Source organism: Drosophila tropicalis, unplaced genomic scaffold (genome assembly GCF_018151085.1).
Source record: "Drosophila tropicalis isolate 14030-0801.00 unplaced genomic scaffold, ASM1815108v1 contig_413, whole genome shotgun sequence".
Lineage (NCBI taxonomy): Eukaryota > Metazoa > Arthropoda > Insecta > Diptera > Drosophilidae > Drosophila > Drosophila tropicalis.
The window spans coordinates 1,118,680-1,134,908 of NW_027172877.1; the positions used below are offsets into that span (position 1 = coordinate 1,118,680).

At 38.5% G+C, this 16,229-nt stretch overlaps 6 protein-coding genes across 9 annotated transcripts; 3 read left to right on the forward strand and 3 right to left on the reverse strand.

Moving 5' to 3' along the window:
* The first annotated feature begins 4,058 nt into the window (after window positions 1–4,058).
* Window positions 4,059–5,364, forward strand: mRpL28 (mitochondrial ribosomal protein L28). Its single transcript, XM_068285486.1, has 3 exons — window positions 4,059–4,242; window positions 4,333–5,153; window positions 5,218–5,364. Exons 1-3 carry the CDS (start codon window positions 4,222–4,224, stop codon window positions 5,282–5,284), a joined length of 909 nt encoding a protein of 302 aa, XP_068141587.1. The 5' UTR covers window positions 4,059–4,221; the 3' UTR covers window positions 5,285–5,364.
* A 217-nt stretch (window positions 5,365–5,581) lies between these two features.
* Window positions 5,582–7,330, reverse strand: Gmd (GDP-mannose 4,6 dehydratase). The gene is made up of 3 exons (XM_068285483.1): window positions 7,019–7,330; window positions 6,522–6,957; window positions 5,582–6,457 (listed from the first exon to the last, which is right to left on the reverse strand). The coding sequence occupies exons 1-3, from the start codon at window positions 7,193–7,195 to the stop codon at window positions 5,877–5,879; spliced, it is 1,194 nt and encodes a 397-aa protein (XP_068141584.1). The 5' UTR covers window positions 7,196–7,330; the 3' UTR covers window positions 5,582–5,876.
* Window positions 7,331–7,580: 250 nt separating this feature from the next.
* Window positions 7,581–8,894, forward strand: LOC137573642 (mannose-P-dolichol utilization defect 1 protein homolog). Its single transcript, XM_068285629.1, has 2 exons — window positions 7,581–8,040; window positions 8,099–8,894. Exons 1-2 carry the CDS (start codon window positions 7,953–7,955, stop codon window positions 8,764–8,766), a joined length of 756 nt encoding a protein of 251 aa, XP_068141730.1. The 5' UTR covers window positions 7,581–7,952; the 3' UTR covers window positions 8,767–8,894.
* Window positions 8,882–9,835, reverse strand: LOC137573643 (inosine triphosphate pyrophosphatase). Its single transcript, XM_068285630.1, has 3 exons — window positions 9,591–9,835; window positions 9,218–9,527; window positions 8,882–9,158 (listed from the first exon to the last, which is right to left on the reverse strand). Exons 1-3 carry the CDS (start codon window positions 9,712–9,714, stop codon window positions 9,029–9,031), a joined length of 564 nt encoding a protein of 187 aa, XP_068141731.1. The 5' UTR covers window positions 9,715–9,835; the 3' UTR covers window positions 8,882–9,028.
* A 743-nt stretch (window positions 9,836–10,578) lies between these two features.
* tank (EI24 domain-containing protein tank) lies at window positions 10,579–12,913 on the reverse strand. 2 transcript variants are annotated; one of them, XM_068285628.1, is made up of 5 exons: window positions 12,796–12,846; window positions 12,488–12,553; window positions 12,108–12,412; window positions 11,195–11,869; window positions 10,579–11,125 (listed from the first exon to the last, which is right to left on the reverse strand). In XM_068285628.1, exons 2-5 carry the CDS (start codon window positions 12,500–12,502, stop codon window positions 10,636–10,638), a joined length of 1,485 nt encoding a protein of 494 aa, XP_068141729.1. In that variant the 5' UTR covers window positions 12,503–12,553; window positions 12,796–12,846; the 3' UTR covers window positions 10,579–10,635. The 2 variants fall into 2 exon arrangements, with proteins under 2 accessions (XP_068141729.1, XP_068141728.1); XM_068285627.1 differs by having other exon boundaries at window positions 12,488–12,913.
* A 29-nt stretch (window positions 12,914–12,942) lies between these two features.
* On the forward strand, window positions 12,943–16,200 carry LOC137573640 (lysosomal dipeptide transporter MFSD1). 3 transcript variants are annotated; one of them, XM_068285626.1, is made up of 7 exons: window positions 12,943–13,093; window positions 13,687–14,200; window positions 14,262–14,789; window positions 14,841–15,318; window positions 15,379–15,497; window positions 15,563–15,716; window positions 15,823–16,200. In XM_068285626.1, the coding sequence occupies exons 2-6, from the start codon at window positions 13,990–13,992 to the stop codon at window positions 15,685–15,687; spliced, it is 1,461 nt and encodes a 486-aa protein (XP_068141727.1). In that variant the 5' UTR covers window positions 12,943–13,093; window positions 13,687–13,989; the 3' UTR covers window positions 15,688–15,716; window positions 15,823–16,200. The 3 variants fall into 3 exon arrangements, with proteins under 3 accessions (XP_068141727.1, XP_068141725.1, XP_068141726.1); XM_068285624.1 differs by having other exon boundaries at window positions 15,563–15,662; XM_068285625.1 differs by lacking the exon at window positions 12,943–13,093 and adding an exon at window positions 13,435–13,530 and having other exon boundaries at window positions 15,563–15,662.
* The last annotated feature ends 29 nt before the right edge of the window (window positions 16,201–16,229 follow it).

The window sequence follows — 16,229 nt, forward strand, 5'->3', positions numbered from 1 at the left end:
TTGCAGTGACGGTTAGATAAGTGTGAATTTTTACCATCAAAAGTCAAATATTTAGGATGCAATGTTATACTATTATATTTGTTTTAGGGTTGTTGATAATATATCAATGTAAAAATATATCGATATTTTTACAAAACAAATAAATATTTATATCAAAATATTTTTTTCCCTGATATATCGCATATCGATATTATTTGGAAATTTATTTTTTGATATTATGGCTGGTCACACTTCACTTAGAAATCTTAAAGAAAGATGAGCGCGGCAAAAAACTTTTATATAAAAATAAACGCACAAAATGCCACCTGCAGCCTTTGTTCAAAAGTTATCAAATCAATTGGCCATGAGTTACCTTAAAACACCAGGTTGCTCGGTTCCTTCAGAGCGTCTGGCCTCCGCCATAAAATGCGTTGTCTACGACACTCGAAGCCGCATGACAGATGTTCATATAAAACAAAGAGTTTTTTTGAAATCCTTAAAAAAAGAATTTTGGAGGTAAAATCATGTTACATATATATCAAATTTTACTTACACCACTCTACAAACCTGTAATTAATTTTTCATTGTTTAAAAAATGAAATGAAATCTTTTAAGTTTTATTATTTTATTATATCCTTGCTTCAACCTTAAGAACTCTTTAATTGAAAAAAAGTTTATTGTTTTATTTTTAATTAATAAACAAAAATTAGAATGCATTTAAAGTTAATGTTATTTTGGGGGGTTTAAGATTTAAGAAAAAAATCAGAAATATCCGATATATCGATATATTTTGGTGATAAATATCGCAAAAGACCTGATGATATTTTTAAACAATGATAATCATCGATACGATATTTTTTACACATTTTCACAACCCTAATTTGTTTATACTTTCGAAGATTTATTAAGTAAGCTGGTCATCTTCTATTATTATGAAAATATGAAGTGTCTTCTTGCAAATTGTATTGAAAACAAAATTAAGCTGAAAGTAGAACAGCAACAAATTGGGCAGACTTTTTTAAAGACTGTCATAGCACTAACCATAGAATACAATGTATTCAATACATAGATGCGTCAAACTCAAGTTTTTTTGATTACAAATGCTAGCCTGAGCGTGGAACCCCAGAGAACTTCGGCAAAAGCCGAACAGCGTAGAACCCCAGAGAGCGGCCGCAGTGTCGCTACACATCGAAAATAATTCATTCTGCCACAGATCGCAGAACGATGAGCGCATGTCTGTGTCGCTGTGCTCTCGTTTTGCATATGTATGCGTACACTCGTCGGTACATGCTCAGGCTTCGTAGTGTGTGTGTGTGACGTGAAGTTGTACAACATCGCATTTCAATAGCTCCCTCAACCAAATTTTTTAATTTTCGACAAAAAAAGCGACAATGCGAATAGGTAATGCCTCTGTCAAGAAGTATTGGCATCAGCTTTGTATGTGTCACGGTGGCTGTGGCGATAGAGAGCTCGCTTGGGGATCGGAATATCCCTGGTTCGAATCCCAACTCGATTATCGTTAACGAAGCTTTTTTTTGTTTATTTTTATTTTTTTTATTTATTTCTATTTTGGTTTTTTTTTTTTCTTTTTGTTTATATTTTTTTATTTATTTTTATATAGACACCTGAGACTATAAAGTAAAAATTCTGCCAGGAACTTTTATAATTATCTTTCAAGAAAAACAGAAGATTTCTATAAAAGCAAGGATGAAACGTAGGACTATTATGACAGTAAATTTTCCAATATTTATTCCAATTTGTAACCCCCAAAGTAAACACTACACCAATTGGGGGTCTGTCGCAACTCGATGGTGAATCTATATTAATTTCAGCATGTTTCAAGCAGTTGAGAAACAAGGTGGCTATGAGCGCGTCAGGCATTGGGAGCTGGTGGCCATGTTGACCGCTGTCCCCGAAGACGTCCTGCAAAACATATACTTCTATGTTTTGCTGGATTTTGATCCAAAGGAATACGAGGGTGTGGAGCAATTAAAGAACTAATTAATCGGATACCAAAATTGCACAATCCACATGCCAAAAAGGACGTAAAGCCAAAAGATAGTCAGGCGATCGAAGCACTGAAAGAATACTTTAAAGCAGGGGTAGGCACAAAGAAAGCAAGCGCAAACTGTCAGTGTATGTGTGTGCTTTACACTGCGAGAAATGAAAAGTAGATAAAATATGGCTCAATCGCTCAAACCAGCACAATCGATGATCTCCTACAAGAAAAATAAATCAGAAAACAACCCACAAATTAATTTTTTCATGTGCATTTTTCCAACAACTCTACATAGATGCGCTCGAGTCGAAATGCTGCAGCAGACTAATTCTGTTTTTACGCTCTCAAGTGCACTTCGTGCTGACTTCGGCAGGCACACAGATGATAAAACGATCATATGCCAAAGAAAAGTGCCCGCACGGGCTATGGGTGACTACTCCTGCTTTAAAGCAAGGATGGGCACGTAGTGGCTCTTTTGGTTAATGTATTCTTTTAATTTAGAGTCAGAGAACCTTACTCTAATTTGGAACATTAACCGCGTTTTGTACATAAAATGTTTCAGAATTTTCGGCTCATATCCTGTATCTTTTAATCTAGAGTACACGAGTTTTTGCATTCTGCTTTGCACCGCCCATAACCTATTTTGCTCAATTTTAAAATATCTTTAATTTTTTGTGGATGGATTAAGAGCTTTTCTACTAAATTTGTCAGTATTTCAGTATGATTTATTTTTTGTTAAGAAATAATGAAATTTACATTTTATAACATAGCTCGCAAATAACTGTTGACACTTCTCCATTGTCTGCAAATAAGTGTCTTTGACTGACACAATAATAAAGACTCAGACAGAAACTGTTCTTGTCGCGACTGACTTAGCTCGCTCGCGCTCTGATCGAGACAGTCATTTCTGTTTTCATTTCGCTCAAGTCAAACACTGATCGATTGCTTGAGTTGAATGAAGAAAATTGTCTTTTGCGTATGTATGGGTAAACACACGCGACTGATGCGTTCTTATTTACATTTATGTATACCCTTCAGTACCGGTCGCCGCAAATTCCTCAGAAAATCCGAGGTAATTTTTGAGATGTCGCCTCGGATTTTCAGGGGACATGCCATACAAATTACCGGCGACATTTAACATTGTGTGTCCTAGCGACCTTTATTACTGTATACACTGAATTTGAAAAAATTCAACAGTTCCTGCCCCTACGAAATTCAATCGCGAATGAACAAAGAAACGAAAAGTACAAAGCGACGCGCGCAGGAGTTGGAAAAAACAATAACAACAATGCACTGACGAACGAAGTGAATTGGCGCAGACAAAAATCATCATGCTTTACTCTTCCAATTTTTTTTTTTTTCAAATGAGAAATATATACATACTATATACATATGTATGTACAATGACGACATTAGCTCGTTCGGGTGCCTTCGGCTAACCTCAGCATGAAATGCGCTGGCAGAATTTTTTTCTGTCGACGTTAGTAGTTCGGAATATGTGGCGATTTTGTCCCCGGCGACATTTGGTACTGAAGGGTATGTATGTATCATTTCTGTTGAGTTTTTTGGTCAAACTGTCTTTTGTTGAGACTCTTTGTGTGATCAAAAATCGTATTACTCTTTACGCGACACTCATTTGAGAGCGTCACACGAATGAGTCAATGCAAAGCGGTTGACAAAAAACAATTTAAAACAAAACAAAAAGTGCCGCTCAGAGAGAGATCGTTTCTGGAGAATCTTTTCGGTTTTGATACGAAGCAGAGCATATAAGAAAAAACGATCAACTATCATTTGCGAGCTATGTTTTATAATGACAAGGAGATATATTTTTATTATCCCTTTTTCGTTTTCAGCATATTTAATTAATTAGTAAGTATACTGCACCATATAGGGGGTGTCCACAAAGAGTACCAACATCGAACATCGGAGTCGAACTCGAACATCGAACAAAAGAGTACGTCAATCGAACAAAATAGTCAACTTAAGAGAGAATTTGTGGCTTGTAGTGTTGCACAGTTCGTTAATTGAAATCGATTGGTAAATCGATATAAATTGTTTTTTTTTTCGGTCACACTAATTGCAATCAGCTGCTTTGTAGTTCAAACGAGGAAGTTAAATTTTTCTAATCCAAGCAAAGTCGACTGCTACTTTTGTAGTAAGATATACAAACAAAATTGTAGCCCCGATAGTGTAGTAAATAATAAACAAAAAACTGTCAATTGTTATTTAAAGTTTGATTAATTATGGCTCACGCCACACCGCAGGTAAGTGAAAGACATGGATTACTGTCTCTGTGACGCAATAGCCAGGTAAATGAATTAAATCTGATATGAGTCCCTTTATCAAAACTTTAGGGCATAAAACTGCTCAATGGCTGGAAACGTCCGGGTCGCTTTGACAAGGGTCTTGGTGCCCAATTGCCCGATGCCTATAAAAAGTTCTGGCGCGAATGGAAGCTGACGACGCCAGCGGCTGTTCACTACATACCCAAGGAGAGCCAGTGGGAGCGTGACGAGGTTACGCATGCCATTAAACCGGTACAAAATATTCCACTGCCACTCATTGATCCCCCGGAAGCACACCAAGGAATCTGGGGTGGTGAGGCCGTTATCAAGGGGTTTCAGAAGCGTCATCAAACCAAGCGTCGTGTTCCCCATTTCTGGGTACCTCAACTAAAACGTTCTGTGGTTCATAGTCATGTGCTCAATGAGTACATGTCAGTGGTAGTTACAGAGCGTACTTTGGAGCAGATTCACGAATGCCATGGCTTTGATCATTATCTCCTAAAGAATTTGGCTTGCGACTTGCGTTCAGCCTTAGCCCTTAAGTTGAAACGCCAGGTCCTACAAGCCCTGCAACAGGGCTGTCCTAATCTGGCCGATGAACCCAAGTTGCAGAAGGATGTGCTCAAGGAGTATAGCCGATACCTCGAGTCTTATACGCCCGAGGAAATCGATTGGTACGGACACACATATTTGGAAGCCATCCGAAAGCTGCAGAACAAATTAAGGGAAGCAGAACGTGTCCAGCCACACAAAGTCGAATTCCGGAGTAAGTTAATTGAACAACTGAGACAGGCAGGCATCAATGAGGCGGGCAGTGCCACAAAGTTGGAGAAACCAGCAACTACAGCCGGTGAACACAAAGACTCGGATATCGAGGCACTCACCAAATTGTAAGTTGTCTTTCTACTGAATTTAGTTTTTTTTGTTTTTTAAATGTTTTGTATATATTTTTAGGGAATCGCCGTCTGCGTCTTCCAGCTGGCTATCCAAAATTAATCCGTTTGGCAAAAAAGAAACCTAATTTGAAACTGGACTTTGTATTTTGTTTTCAATTTGTTTGTGTTTTTTAGCTTGGAAAGAATAAACCTCGATTTGGAAGCATTTCTTTGTTGCTTATTTTGTTCATCTGATTCCTTGCATGGTTAAGTCAAGTCATGTTCAAGAAGGTGGGGAACAATTTAATGAGGAGGTAAACAATATTTTGTATACTTGAGGTAGCTCATTATGCTTCGAAACTTGCCTTTAGTCATTTTGTTATTTATACATACTGATTGAATAAAATCTTATTTAAAGTCTTTTAATTAAAGTCGATTGCAAATATTCGTTAGGTCTTTATTTTAAAAAACTATAAAAAACAACGAGCATAAAGTTTAAGACATAAAAATACATACAACACATTAAAAACATTAAATACGGTACAGGAATGATTGCAAATTCCATTACATAAAAAAAAATGAAGTATAATGATCACTTTAAAATATAAACTAAATTTAGTTTTATATGTAGGTGTGTTGAAAGTGCCATCCAACTCCAAATGAACTGAAGGAGTGAAAGCTTTGTGCCTAATTTAATGGTAGTACTGGTCATTGTCTGGATCTCTGGTCCAGTGCTCTCTATGCAATAGGGTTTTTTTTCATTAGCTCGATATCGGCCTTCATCATGTCGCTAACCAGTTGGGGGAAACTAACCTTTGGCGACCAATTCAGTTCACGTTTGGCTTTCGAGGCATCGCCGAGCAGCAAATCCACTTCAGTGGGGCGAAAATATTTCGGGTTGATGCGTACGCGCACTATGTTTGTATCTTTTTCCACGCCAACCTCTTCGATGCCTTTGCCACGCCAAATTATTTCACGGCCAATGTGCTTGAAGGATGCCTCCACAAATTCTCGTACACTATGCGTCTCTCCAGTGGCTATAACATAGTCCGAAGGCGTTTCCCTTTGCAACATCATCCACATTGCCTCAACATAGTCGCTGGCATGACCCCAATCGCGTTTCGAATCAAGATTGCCCAGTTCAAATGATTCCATCTGATTGAGCAATATTTTTGCCACACTTCGAGTGATCTTGCGAGTGACGAAATTCTCACCTCGTCGTGGACTTTCGTGGTTAAACAATATACCATTGCAGGCAAACATGTTGTAGGCTTCTCTGTAGTTAATCACAATCCAAAATCCATACATTTTGGCACAAGCTACTCACAAGAAACGTAGTATGAGAGGAGATTTTTGAAGATATCTTGATCAAATATAGCTTACCGTAGGGCGACCGGGGATAAAAGGGCGTCTGCTCATTTTGTGGAGTCTCTACGACTTTGCCATATAGTTCCGATGTTGAGGCCTGATAGAATTTCACAGATTTCTCCATGCCACAGGTTCGTATGGCATCCAGAATTCGCAATGTACCCACAGCATCAACTTCCGCTGTATATTCACTCAAGTCAAATGATACTTTCACATGCGATTGTGCGGCCAAATTGTAGATCTCTGTAGGCTTCACCATATTGATAATCTTCACCAGACTACTGCTGTCGGTCATATCGCCATAATGGAGCTTCATTCGACCACCTTTGTGAGCCTTGGGATCGGCATAAAGGTGTTCAATACGTGTGGTATTAAAGGTACTGGCTCGCCGTATAATTCCATGCACTTCATAATCCTTTTTCAGCAAAAACTCGGCCAAATAGGAGCCATCCTAATAATGTTACAATTACACATATTAAATCTGTGACTCATTAATCAATAGGTTTACACACCTGTCCCGTAATGCCTGTTATCAAGGCAATTTTATCACGCGTTACACCCACATTTGCGGGCCCATCGCCCCGATCCTTATCAGCGTTGCCGGTACCATTTAAGTCCTTGCTACTGTGACTGTTGTTGTTACCCAAACGTGCCTGTTTACTACCGGTGGCTCCATCACTGTTGGACATGTTGATTCTCTGGGCTTAGATTATAAACTAATCCCGAATTCTGTTTTCTAGGGCCCTCTTCTCTATCTTTTTATGCCCGGCTACGTAGCGTAAACAATTCTTTATCTATGGAAAACAGGGTTGTCAGCATTGTTAAAAAAAAAACAAAAATGACCAACATTTGCCGGTTTGACACACAGTGGGCCAAGGTTATAATATTTTGAACCAAATACTATGGGACGATAATTGTTTTGAAAATGTTTTACATTTAAAATTCAATTAAATTGATTATCTGCACTAGAGGAAAATTATTCTTAAACAAAAAATTGTATACTATTGTAAATTTATTTTATTATTTTCCACATTATTTTGTTCAATGTTGATTTATATTTGCTTCACTGTGCATATTAGGGTTGTCATAGAACTAGAAGCACCACGTAAACTGCAGCAAATGCGAAACTTTTCTTCAGCCTTAACAATTCGTATGAACGCACAACGACGATATCTTATCACCTCCGATTTGGCGTAATTAACAATCGGCCCAGTACATTTCTTGTTCTCCCGATTTCTTCGGCTCTGCTCTTTGACATTTCCCTCTGCCAGCGAGCAAGTGATTGCGAGGGTGTGGGAGTCATAGGCATTACGTGTGGCTTTCCATTTCATTTTTTGCTCACACACAATCGGCAACAGGCGGCGTGATAACACTCGTCGTACCTTTACCCAGTCCAACTACTACCCAGCTACCTAGACACTCATCCATTAAAAGGCCAGCGATAAAATGACTGACCTTATCAAGCAAGGAGCCCTCTTCCTCATGAGCCCAAAGTGCTATGATAACTACTTCTTGGAGCACAATTTTTTCGATGGTAAGTGGCTTGTCAACTTAATTGCTATATTAGTGTCTCATCTAATTCGCCCTTGCAGTTCCTTGCTTCAAGGCTTTGCTAAGCAAAGGACTTGGCTTGGCCATTATAGCCGGTTCCTTGCTGGTTAAGGTTCCCCAAGTGCTAAAAATACTAAAGAGCAAGTCTGGCGAGGGTATTAATCTAATGGGTGTTATGCTGGACCTGTTGGCCATCACAATTCATATGTCCTATAATTTTATGAATGGCTACCCCTTCAGCTCATGGGGTGATACCACTTTCCTGGCTCTGCAAACTGTTGCCATTGGTGCTCTGGTCATATTTTACAATGGCAAGAAACTACCATCATTGCTATTCCTTCTTGGTTATGCCCTACTACTCTACGTCCTGAATTCTGGTCTGACGCCCATGAAGATTTTGGGGACTGCTCAGAACTGTAACATTCCCATATTGTTGGTGGGCAAGTTGTCGCAAGCGTTTACCAACTACAAAGCTGGCTCAACCGGCCAGTTATCGGCAGCCACTTGCTTCATGATGTTTGCTGGCTCGCTGGCCCGCATCTTCACGTCCATTCAGGAGACCGGGGACCGAACTATTATTATCACTTTCATTGCCTCATCATTCGCCAATGGTGTAATAGTCGCTCAACTGCTTTACTATTGGAATAAGCCCGCTGCTGGAGTCAAGAAGGACAAATCTAAGAAGTCCAAAAGCAAAAAGGATGATTAGACGGATAAGAGGCTACAACAAAATAATGAAACTTATGCTCGACATTATAGAACAAATATTCAAAAAAAAAAAAATTTAAATAAAATGTACGATTAGAGTAAAACAATAAATGATATCAATTAACATTACTACGACACAAATATTTATTATCATGAATTAAATTCAAAACTCTTAAACATTCTTATCGGTGTTTGTAATGCCATAAAATTTAAAGTATAAAATATATTTGATGATGAGAGATAATAAATCTTAACTAACTATTTCACTGCTTGCTCTCAAAATATTCCTGCAGTAATGCCAATGCCCGATATCTGTGCGAAATTTTATTCTTTTCCGTTTTTGGCAGCTCGGCGTAGGTTTGATCGTAGCCTTTAGGCATGAACACAGGATCCCTAACAACAGATATTCATAAATTAGTATATTCTTAAATAAAGCGATGTCGCATACTTACCAACCAAAGTCTCTTGGACCACGAGGAGATACTATAGTCCCTTCTGTGATGCCCTGGAAGATTTGGGGTTCCGCATCGGGGTTTTCGCAGTAACCAAACGTACAAATGGCTTGAGCAGACTTATCTTCCCAACCGGTCAGTAATTGGTGCAGTCCCTCTGGTTCGAGTTTTTCCAAAAACCATTTGATATAGGGACCGGGTAAACCCTTGAGTGAATTGAAACACAAACTGGTGTCCTCTACCAGAACCGGCCCATTAACCTGCTTAGCAGCCTCCTTGCATTTCTTTATCGCGATTTCATTTATTTCACCTGCACGGGTTAACATAGAAAAATAAAAGGAATGATTGATGATATTTAAATCAATTTTCTTACCCTGCAATTCAGGCAGATCCACTTTCTTGGAAATAATAGTGCGCGGAAAATTTGGACCCAGAATAGCAACTAGTTCCTCCAGCTTCTTGGCGTTGCCGGTAACAAAGGTAATTGGTTTCGACATCTCCAACTATTGTTGTATACAATTTAAATAAATTAAGTTTATTTCTTCTTAAGTTGTTGCAACAAATTCGGACCGAGAGGCAATCAACACAACGTGCTCTGCGCGCTCGCTGTTGCAATCAGCTGTTTTTTGTTTTGCTTTACAAAGACAGGGTTGTTCTGCAGCCCCAAAAAGTAGCGAGGGCGTCTATTAAAGTTTGTCCCACTATAAAATATGAAACACCATAATCTACAGTGAAATCGTTTTTATACAATTTTAAAAAAATGATTCGAATTTCAAGTACATCTTAAAGACATGTATTAAACAATGAATGTAAAAAACAAAAGTTTCCGTTCAACCATAAAACTAAAGTTTTCCTTTAAAATGTATCAATTCAAAAACCTGGTAAGGGGTTTTCATTTATTCGTTTTTTGTTTTTTTTACTTGTAATATGTATAATTTGGCAAACGAGCCACTGTGCTTTGTTGAGAATATAAAAAATACTTCTTTCCTACTTACCTGTTGGTAGAAAAGATATCGCTAATCAAATTCACTTTCTTTTTTAAATAGACCCACACTTGATGGGAAGTACAAAACTGTTTTTTTTTTTTATTTTTAATGCTTGAAACTGATAAAAAAAACGTTATTTTAAAATTAATTTATTTTATGCATACATCATGTATAGCTACTAGTAATGTCGCCCCCAAAACTGATTAAGAGCGGGGGAGACCCATGAAGCCGAAGCCAAGACTAGCGAACTTTGTTACTATGCCATAGGACCTAAAATTTATGTATATATATAATATATATATATGTATATAAATGTATTAATTTTAACTTACTGCTATACAGTTCACGATTTACGATCGACATACAAAAATCAAGTGTTTATATATAGTATATTATATAGTCTATGTGCCTACAAAATAGTTTGCATAAATCTCACAAATTCCAGTCATCTGGACCCGACTCCTGGCGTGGAGTGAGCGGGACTCTTGGCTGCCCAGGCACAGGAGTGGGCACCAGCGGTGTATGATGCAGCGAATTGCTGCCAAAATATAGGGGTCTGTAGTTAGCCAAGCTGGGCGATGTGGAGCTATGTGTGGATGAGGCTGATGAATCACGGGCTCGGGCCGCATCGAAAACCGGAGCCTGGGCATAACGATATGTTGGATGGGCTGCCGATTGTGGTGTATGCGACCGCGAGCGTTCCCGGCGCATTTGCTCTTGATGAAGACGCTGCTGGTTTATATATTGTTGTTTCTTTTGTTTCAACAGAAGCTCGTCACGTTGAAGCAAACGCTGTCGCTGTTGAAGTTCGTATTGCTGTCGCTGCATGGCTGAAAGTCGATTGGCCTTGCTCCAGGGATTGCCGCCAAAACAGAGATTTGATATGAAAACCACTGGAGAGAAAAGACGCAGCGAGATCTCACTAAAAATGAGAGACGGAATAATATATGATTACAAAGAGCCTCAAAGCTGTGTGTACCTGTACACTTACGTTGTATCCACAATCGGTTTGGCTTCATTGCCACTTAATATGAAGAGGGGGAAAAATATTGAGAATATGCAACTGCTTACTATCACCGAATTGGATAGATTCGTAAGCACCGTTAATGGTATGCCAAATCCAAAAAAGTACGGCCAATTCTTCTCAATGTAGGTAAGGCGACGATGCAGTTCCCATCCCATGTTGAACCACTTGTACTCAAATGAATACAGTGAATAGAGCAGACACAAGTGAATGAAGCATAGAGACGAGCCTACATATTTTACAGGCACCAAATTCACCAGCATGCTCTGCACCAGAAACAGCATTTGCACTACCATGCTAAATAGAAAATCGGCCACCAATTTGCTTATGCCCGGTATTAATTGGGGACGGCCTTTCCTCACGCGGTAGGCCGCATTCGCTATATCAGCAAACCACAATGAACTCACAATCTTGGAAAGCATGAATATGGGCAAGACCCACATCATTCCAAAGAGCAATGACAATATTGGATCCAACCAGCTCCACACAATGGGCAAAGTCTCCGATTGGGCTCCATAGAATATTGTTAAACAGAATTTTAACGTGGGCAACAGCACCGATTCAAACAAGACAATGCTTAGCCAGGTAAAACCACCATTTAACATGCAGCACTTGAATAATTTCTTAGCTATTTTCTTCTCACTGCTCGTCATGATGTGTGTACAAATATGAAAATAGAAGGATATTTATCAGTCATCGAAATGCAAATCACAACACCATTGAATTCGTTTTCATTTCCAAAAGAATTTCGCCGTCAAGACTTAATAAGGACTCTTTTTAGGATCCTTAAGATTTGAATTGACTGTGAAATACTTTATACACACTTGGGAAAGAAAAGCTGAATTCAATAATGTTGCAATACGGAATTGAGTTTGCATACCCCTTGGGTTGTTCCTCTTCTTTCTCCGTTGACTTTTTCTTTGTCAATATCTTCTGCAGACTCCGCTCATCAGAGTTCTCTTCTGCCCGCTTTACATACTCCTCGCGTATCATTGCTGCTGCTGAGCTAGGCACCGGTGATGGCGATCTCTTGGCCTTTTCATAGCGTTCCCTATCCATGCGACGCAGTTGTCGCATTGTTTCTTGCTCGGCATTCTGGCGATTCACTTCGTTGTCTATGTGTAGAACCAAAGTCATACCACGTATGCTGTCCCACAGGCCATACAGTATGCCCAAGGTGATGTTCTATGTGTGAATACATGTATTCAAGAAAACAACGCAATTAATTTCAAGTATTGACATTTTAAATCAATTTGTTACCTTTATCGCTGCCATTTTCCAGATTTCGGTTTTGTCTTTGTTTCCTCTAAGTAGTAAAACTATTTCCTAGTTGTAAACATTACGAAATATATAGGGTATATGCTCTTAATATGCACACATGTATGTATGTGTGTTCATACATATGCGATGTTAGAAAAATATCTGTTTCTAGTTCTGAATTTTTGTTTCTCTGCACTGACAACAACAACAGTAACTATGAAATCAACACAAACAAAGCAATTGACAGGAGCAGGTAGCAGGTATAAATTGGTCGTGTCCTTTGGGCAGTTTACTTTAACTGTACGTACATTTTTTATTACAGTCCTGCTGTAGACTTTAAAATAACTATGTTTCGAATATTGAACTTTGCGCTAGATGATTTTGTGTAAAAATAAGCGAATACGCTGATAAATAGAAACACACACAGTTGCCACCTGATGCTTAGGTGGCATTTTACAGCACTACGTTTCACGTTTTAATCCTAACAACACAGAAATATAGTGTTGGCATACGTGCAAATTTTATTAGACGTTGAAACAAAATCTTTGAAAGCGAAAAAGGAAAACAGTTGACATTAAGTGTCCATCTGTTTAACCCGTAAATACCGTAAGTTGTCTGTTTTCCTTTTAAACTTGTTGAATATTTTTGTTTTCTTCGTGTAACTGTGTGTGCGTCGAGTTTTGAAAATAGAAGCACTTAAAGACGATTTTCAGAAATGATTTCAACTCACTGTTTTCGCGGGCCTGATATGAACTTGATTTTATCATTGATCGCTAGTGATTAATTAGCATTGAGTGACGTATGAAATCTATAACTCATTAGTTTACCAATATGATAATGCGAGGGTATTTGTTAGATAGAAAGATAGATAGATACATACCGTACTTACATAGTACATGTCATATGTACATACAATTGTGTGCATGTACACAAACAGTTTTATTTGTTCTTGACAATATACGCAAATGAAATTTTAAACCCACCCACCCCAAAACGCTTAAGGCCGCAACACACTGCATCTACTTAATTGATTACCATTTACCGTTAGTCAACAAAGCGGACAACAAAGAACGACAAGATCTGACGTGTTTGATTTTAACACACACGTCCGCACACACACAACCATAGGAATTCACCTAAAAGCGGAAAATTTCTAAGATTGTATATAATATAAAATGCATTTTTTCTGTCATTTCTAGTTGTGTATTCTAGTCGACGCCCACGCGGCATATCATCTTCCGAAGTGCGAATAATCAATACATAACAACAACAAGCACCAACAACCACAACATCGAAAACCAAAGATGTGGGCTAGTGATAAGCAACAACAATAAAGAGCGGGCTAGCCCCACTCCCACGCCCACCACCAGCCTAGCCCAATTGACCACCCAGCCAGCAGGAGTCCAACAAGTCAACCCATTCCAATCCAAAAAACAAAAAAACTCTTAACATTTTCCTCTTTTGGTTTTCCTTTATTTAAATCATTTTTGGCTTTGTTTAAAATGTCACACGAAGAACGTAAACCGATTGTGGATAACTCAAGCTGTGGCAGCAGCAGTGGCGAAGATGAGGCTAAACCTGTGGTGCGAAGGCGAAGTACCAGAGACACGGAATTGGCAGTACCCAAGAATCTGGGTAGATGCTGTGATTGTAATCCTTCGAGTACGCCGCATCGTTTTCTCGCCTTGCTGTTTATGTGCCTACTGGGCTTTGGTAAGCGGCATCTAATTTATCGCCAAGGCAAATGTAAACTAACTCCGTGTTTTCTTATTAGGTTCCTATTTCTGTTATGACAATCCGGGAGCGTTGCAGGATGTGTTTCAAAAGGAATTGGATTTGAATTCCACCGAATTCACTTTGATCTATTCGATTTACTCCTGGCCCAATATTGTGTTGTGCTTTGTGGGTGGCTTTCTTATCGATCGGGTCTTTGGGATTCGGCTGGGAACCATCATATATATGCTAATTGTACTTCTGGGTCAATTGATATTTGCCACAGGAGGAGTATTGGGTCAGTTTTGGTTGATGATTGTGGGACGTTTTATTTTTGGCATTGGAGCTGAATCGTTGGCTGTAGCCCAGAATAGCTATGCTGTATTGTGGTTCAAAGGCAAGGAATTAAATATGGTCTTTGGCTTGCAATTGTCGGTGGCTCGTTTTGGTAGCACTGTCAATTTCTGGATTATGCAACCTCTATATGGATATGTATCGAAGTTCTATGAAGGTTATACGGGACTGGGTGTAGCCTTATTCCTGGCTTCATCCACCTGTGTCATGTCTTTGCTATGCACCTTGATACTGGGTAAGTTTAGAGTTTGGTTAGGTTTTGTGAAATTAACATAATTTGTTACAGGTTGGATGGACAAGCGTGCCGAACGGATTTTGAAGCGTAATAATAATCCTGGTGGCGAAATAGCCAAATTGAGTGATATTGTGACATTTAAATTGGACTTTTGGATGGTATCCGTAGTTTGCGTGGCTTACTACGTCGCCATATTTCCCTTTGTAGCCCTTGGACAGGCATTTTTCATATCGAATTTCGATATGACCCCAGATCAGGCCAATACTGTAAATTCTATTGTGTATTTGATCTCTGCTATAGCATCGCCTTTGTTTGGTTTTGTCATTGATAAAGTCGGACGTAATGTAACATGGGTATTTTGCGCAACAATTTCAACATTTGTGGCCCATTTGCTATTGACATTTACTCATTTCGATCCCTACATTGCTATGACTATAATGGGTCTATCGTATTCAATGCTGGCGGCCAGCCTTTGGCCTATGGTATCTTTGATTGTACCTGAATATCAGTTGGGTACAGCATATGGATTGTAAGTAAATTGACCGATATGATATATATAATTAATTACAGTTATAAACTTTCTTTCCAGCTGTCAATCGGTTCAAAACCTTGGTTTGGCTGTGGTTACCATAGTGGCTGGTATTATTGTGGATAGCAGTGGAGGCAGCCATTTCTGGTTGCAGCTTTTCTTTATGTTATTCCTCTTGAGTAAGTTCCACCAGACAACTTTTCTCATTTATTCAATTCATTACAACGTATAAATCTTATTGCAGTTTCCCTCATTGCCACCTGCTTTATTTGGGCCTATAATCGCAAGCATCAAGGCAATTTGAATATGTCGCCAACCCAACGAGCCACATATCATACATCGATGTACGTTAATATTGAGTCTAGTTGATGTTGTGTTGATGTGTGTAAATGTTATAGGTATTAACCGTCTAAATTTATTCTCATTTTTTTATGCTTGATTACTCCTAAAAAAAGCCAAACATTTATATTCTTTATTCAAATAAAATCTTGTGTTCTTTTTAAGATCAACGCAACGGCGTGGCATTTTGGATCGAAGGCCTCTATTGGGCAATTGAAATTTGAACAGCAACAAAGAAACGTATTAACATTGTTACCAAACATAAGATTTAACCAATTGTGATGTTGTCTCGCCATTATTCTATCTACACTTGAAGCACATTCTGCTAATCTGCACTATTTGATTTTTTTTTGTCTTTTTTTTTGCCTTGTGTTTTAAACTTCCTTATAGAAATATTAATATATACATATCAAATAACGGAATATTGTTACTAGCTAATTTCGTATTGTGTTGTATTGTATGTACTATATAATAATTCCTTGTGCAGTTGCCAAAATCAAGAAATTAATAAATGAATTCAATGCTGCGAGGGCTGTTTTCAAATTATTCAATAATTCATGCAAGAACATTCA

What these genes read in the sequence shown, in the direction of transcription:
- mRpL28 (XM_068285486.1), top strand. Translation starts at nt 4,222, where the DNA reads ATGGCTCACGCCACACCGCAG. An exon ending in TGGCTCACGCCACACCGCAG is followed by an intron (nt 4,243 to 4,332) that starts GTAAGTGAAAGA and finishes TCAAAACTTTAG; the next exon opens with GGCATAAAACTGCTCAATGG. An exon ending in ATCGAGGCACTCACCAAATT is followed by an intron (nt 5,154 to 5,217) that starts GTAAGTTGTCTT and finishes ATATATTTTTAG; the next exon opens with GGAATCGCCGTCTGCGTCTT.
- Gmd (XM_068285483.1), bottom strand. Translation starts at nt 7,195, where the DNA reads ATGTCCAACAGTGATGGAGCCACCGGTAGTAAACAGGCACGTTTGGGT. An exon ending in TAACAGGCATTACGGGACAG is followed by an intron (nt 6,958 to 7,018) that starts GTGTGTAAACCT and finishes TAACATTATTAG; the next exon opens with GATGGCTCCTATTTGGCCGA. An exon ending in TTATCCCCGGTCGCCCTACG is followed by an intron (nt 6,458 to 6,521) that starts GTAAGCTATATT and finishes TCTTGTGAGTAG; the next exon opens with CTTGTGCCAAAATGTATGGA.
- LOC137573642 (XM_068285629.1), top strand. Translation starts at nt 7,953, where the DNA reads ATGACTGACCTTATCAAGCAAGGAGCCCTCTTCCTCATGAGCCCAAAG. An exon ending in GGAGCACAATTTTTTCGATG is followed by an intron (nt 8,041 to 8,098) that starts GTAAGTGGCTTG and finishes TCGCCCTTGCAG; the next exon opens with TTCCTTGCTTCAAGGCTTTG.
- LOC137573643 (XM_068285630.1), bottom strand. Translation starts at nt 9,714, where the DNA reads ATGTCGAAACCAATTACCTTTGTTACCGGCAACGCCAAGAAGCTGGAG. An exon ending in GGATCTGCCTGAATTGCAGG is followed by an intron (nt 9,528 to 9,590) that starts GTAAGAAAATTG and finishes TAACCCGTGCAG; the next exon opens with GTGAAATAAATGAAATCGCG. An exon ending in GGTCCAAGAGACTTTGGTTG is followed by an intron (nt 9,159 to 9,217) that starts GTAAGTATGCGA and finishes ATCTGTTGTTAG; the next exon opens with GGATCCTGTGTTCATGCCTA.
- tank (XM_068285627.1), bottom strand. An exon ending in GAAGAGGAACAACCCAAGGG is followed by an intron (nt 11,870 to 12,107) that starts GTATGCAAACTC and finishes CATGACGAGCAG; the next exon opens with TGAGAAGAAAATAGCTAAGA. An exon ending in AAACCGATTGTGGATACAAC is followed by an intron (nt 11,126 to 11,194) that starts GTAAGTGTACAG and finishes TCTCATTTTTAG; the next exon opens with TGAGATCTCGCTGCGTCTTT.
- LOC137573640 (XM_068285624.1), top strand. Translation starts at nt 13,990, where the DNA reads ATGTCACACGAAGAACGTAAACCGATTGTGGATAACTCAAGCTGTGGC. An exon ending in TTGGGTACAGCATATGGATT is followed by an intron (nt 15,319 to 15,378) that starts GTAAGTAAATTG and finishes CTTTCTTTCCAG; the next exon opens with CTGTCAATCGGTTCAAAACC. An exon ending in GCCACATATCATACATCGAT is followed by an intron (nt 15,663 to 15,822) that starts GTACGTTAATAT and finishes GTTCTTTTTAAG; the next exon opens with ATCAACGCAACGGCGTGGCA.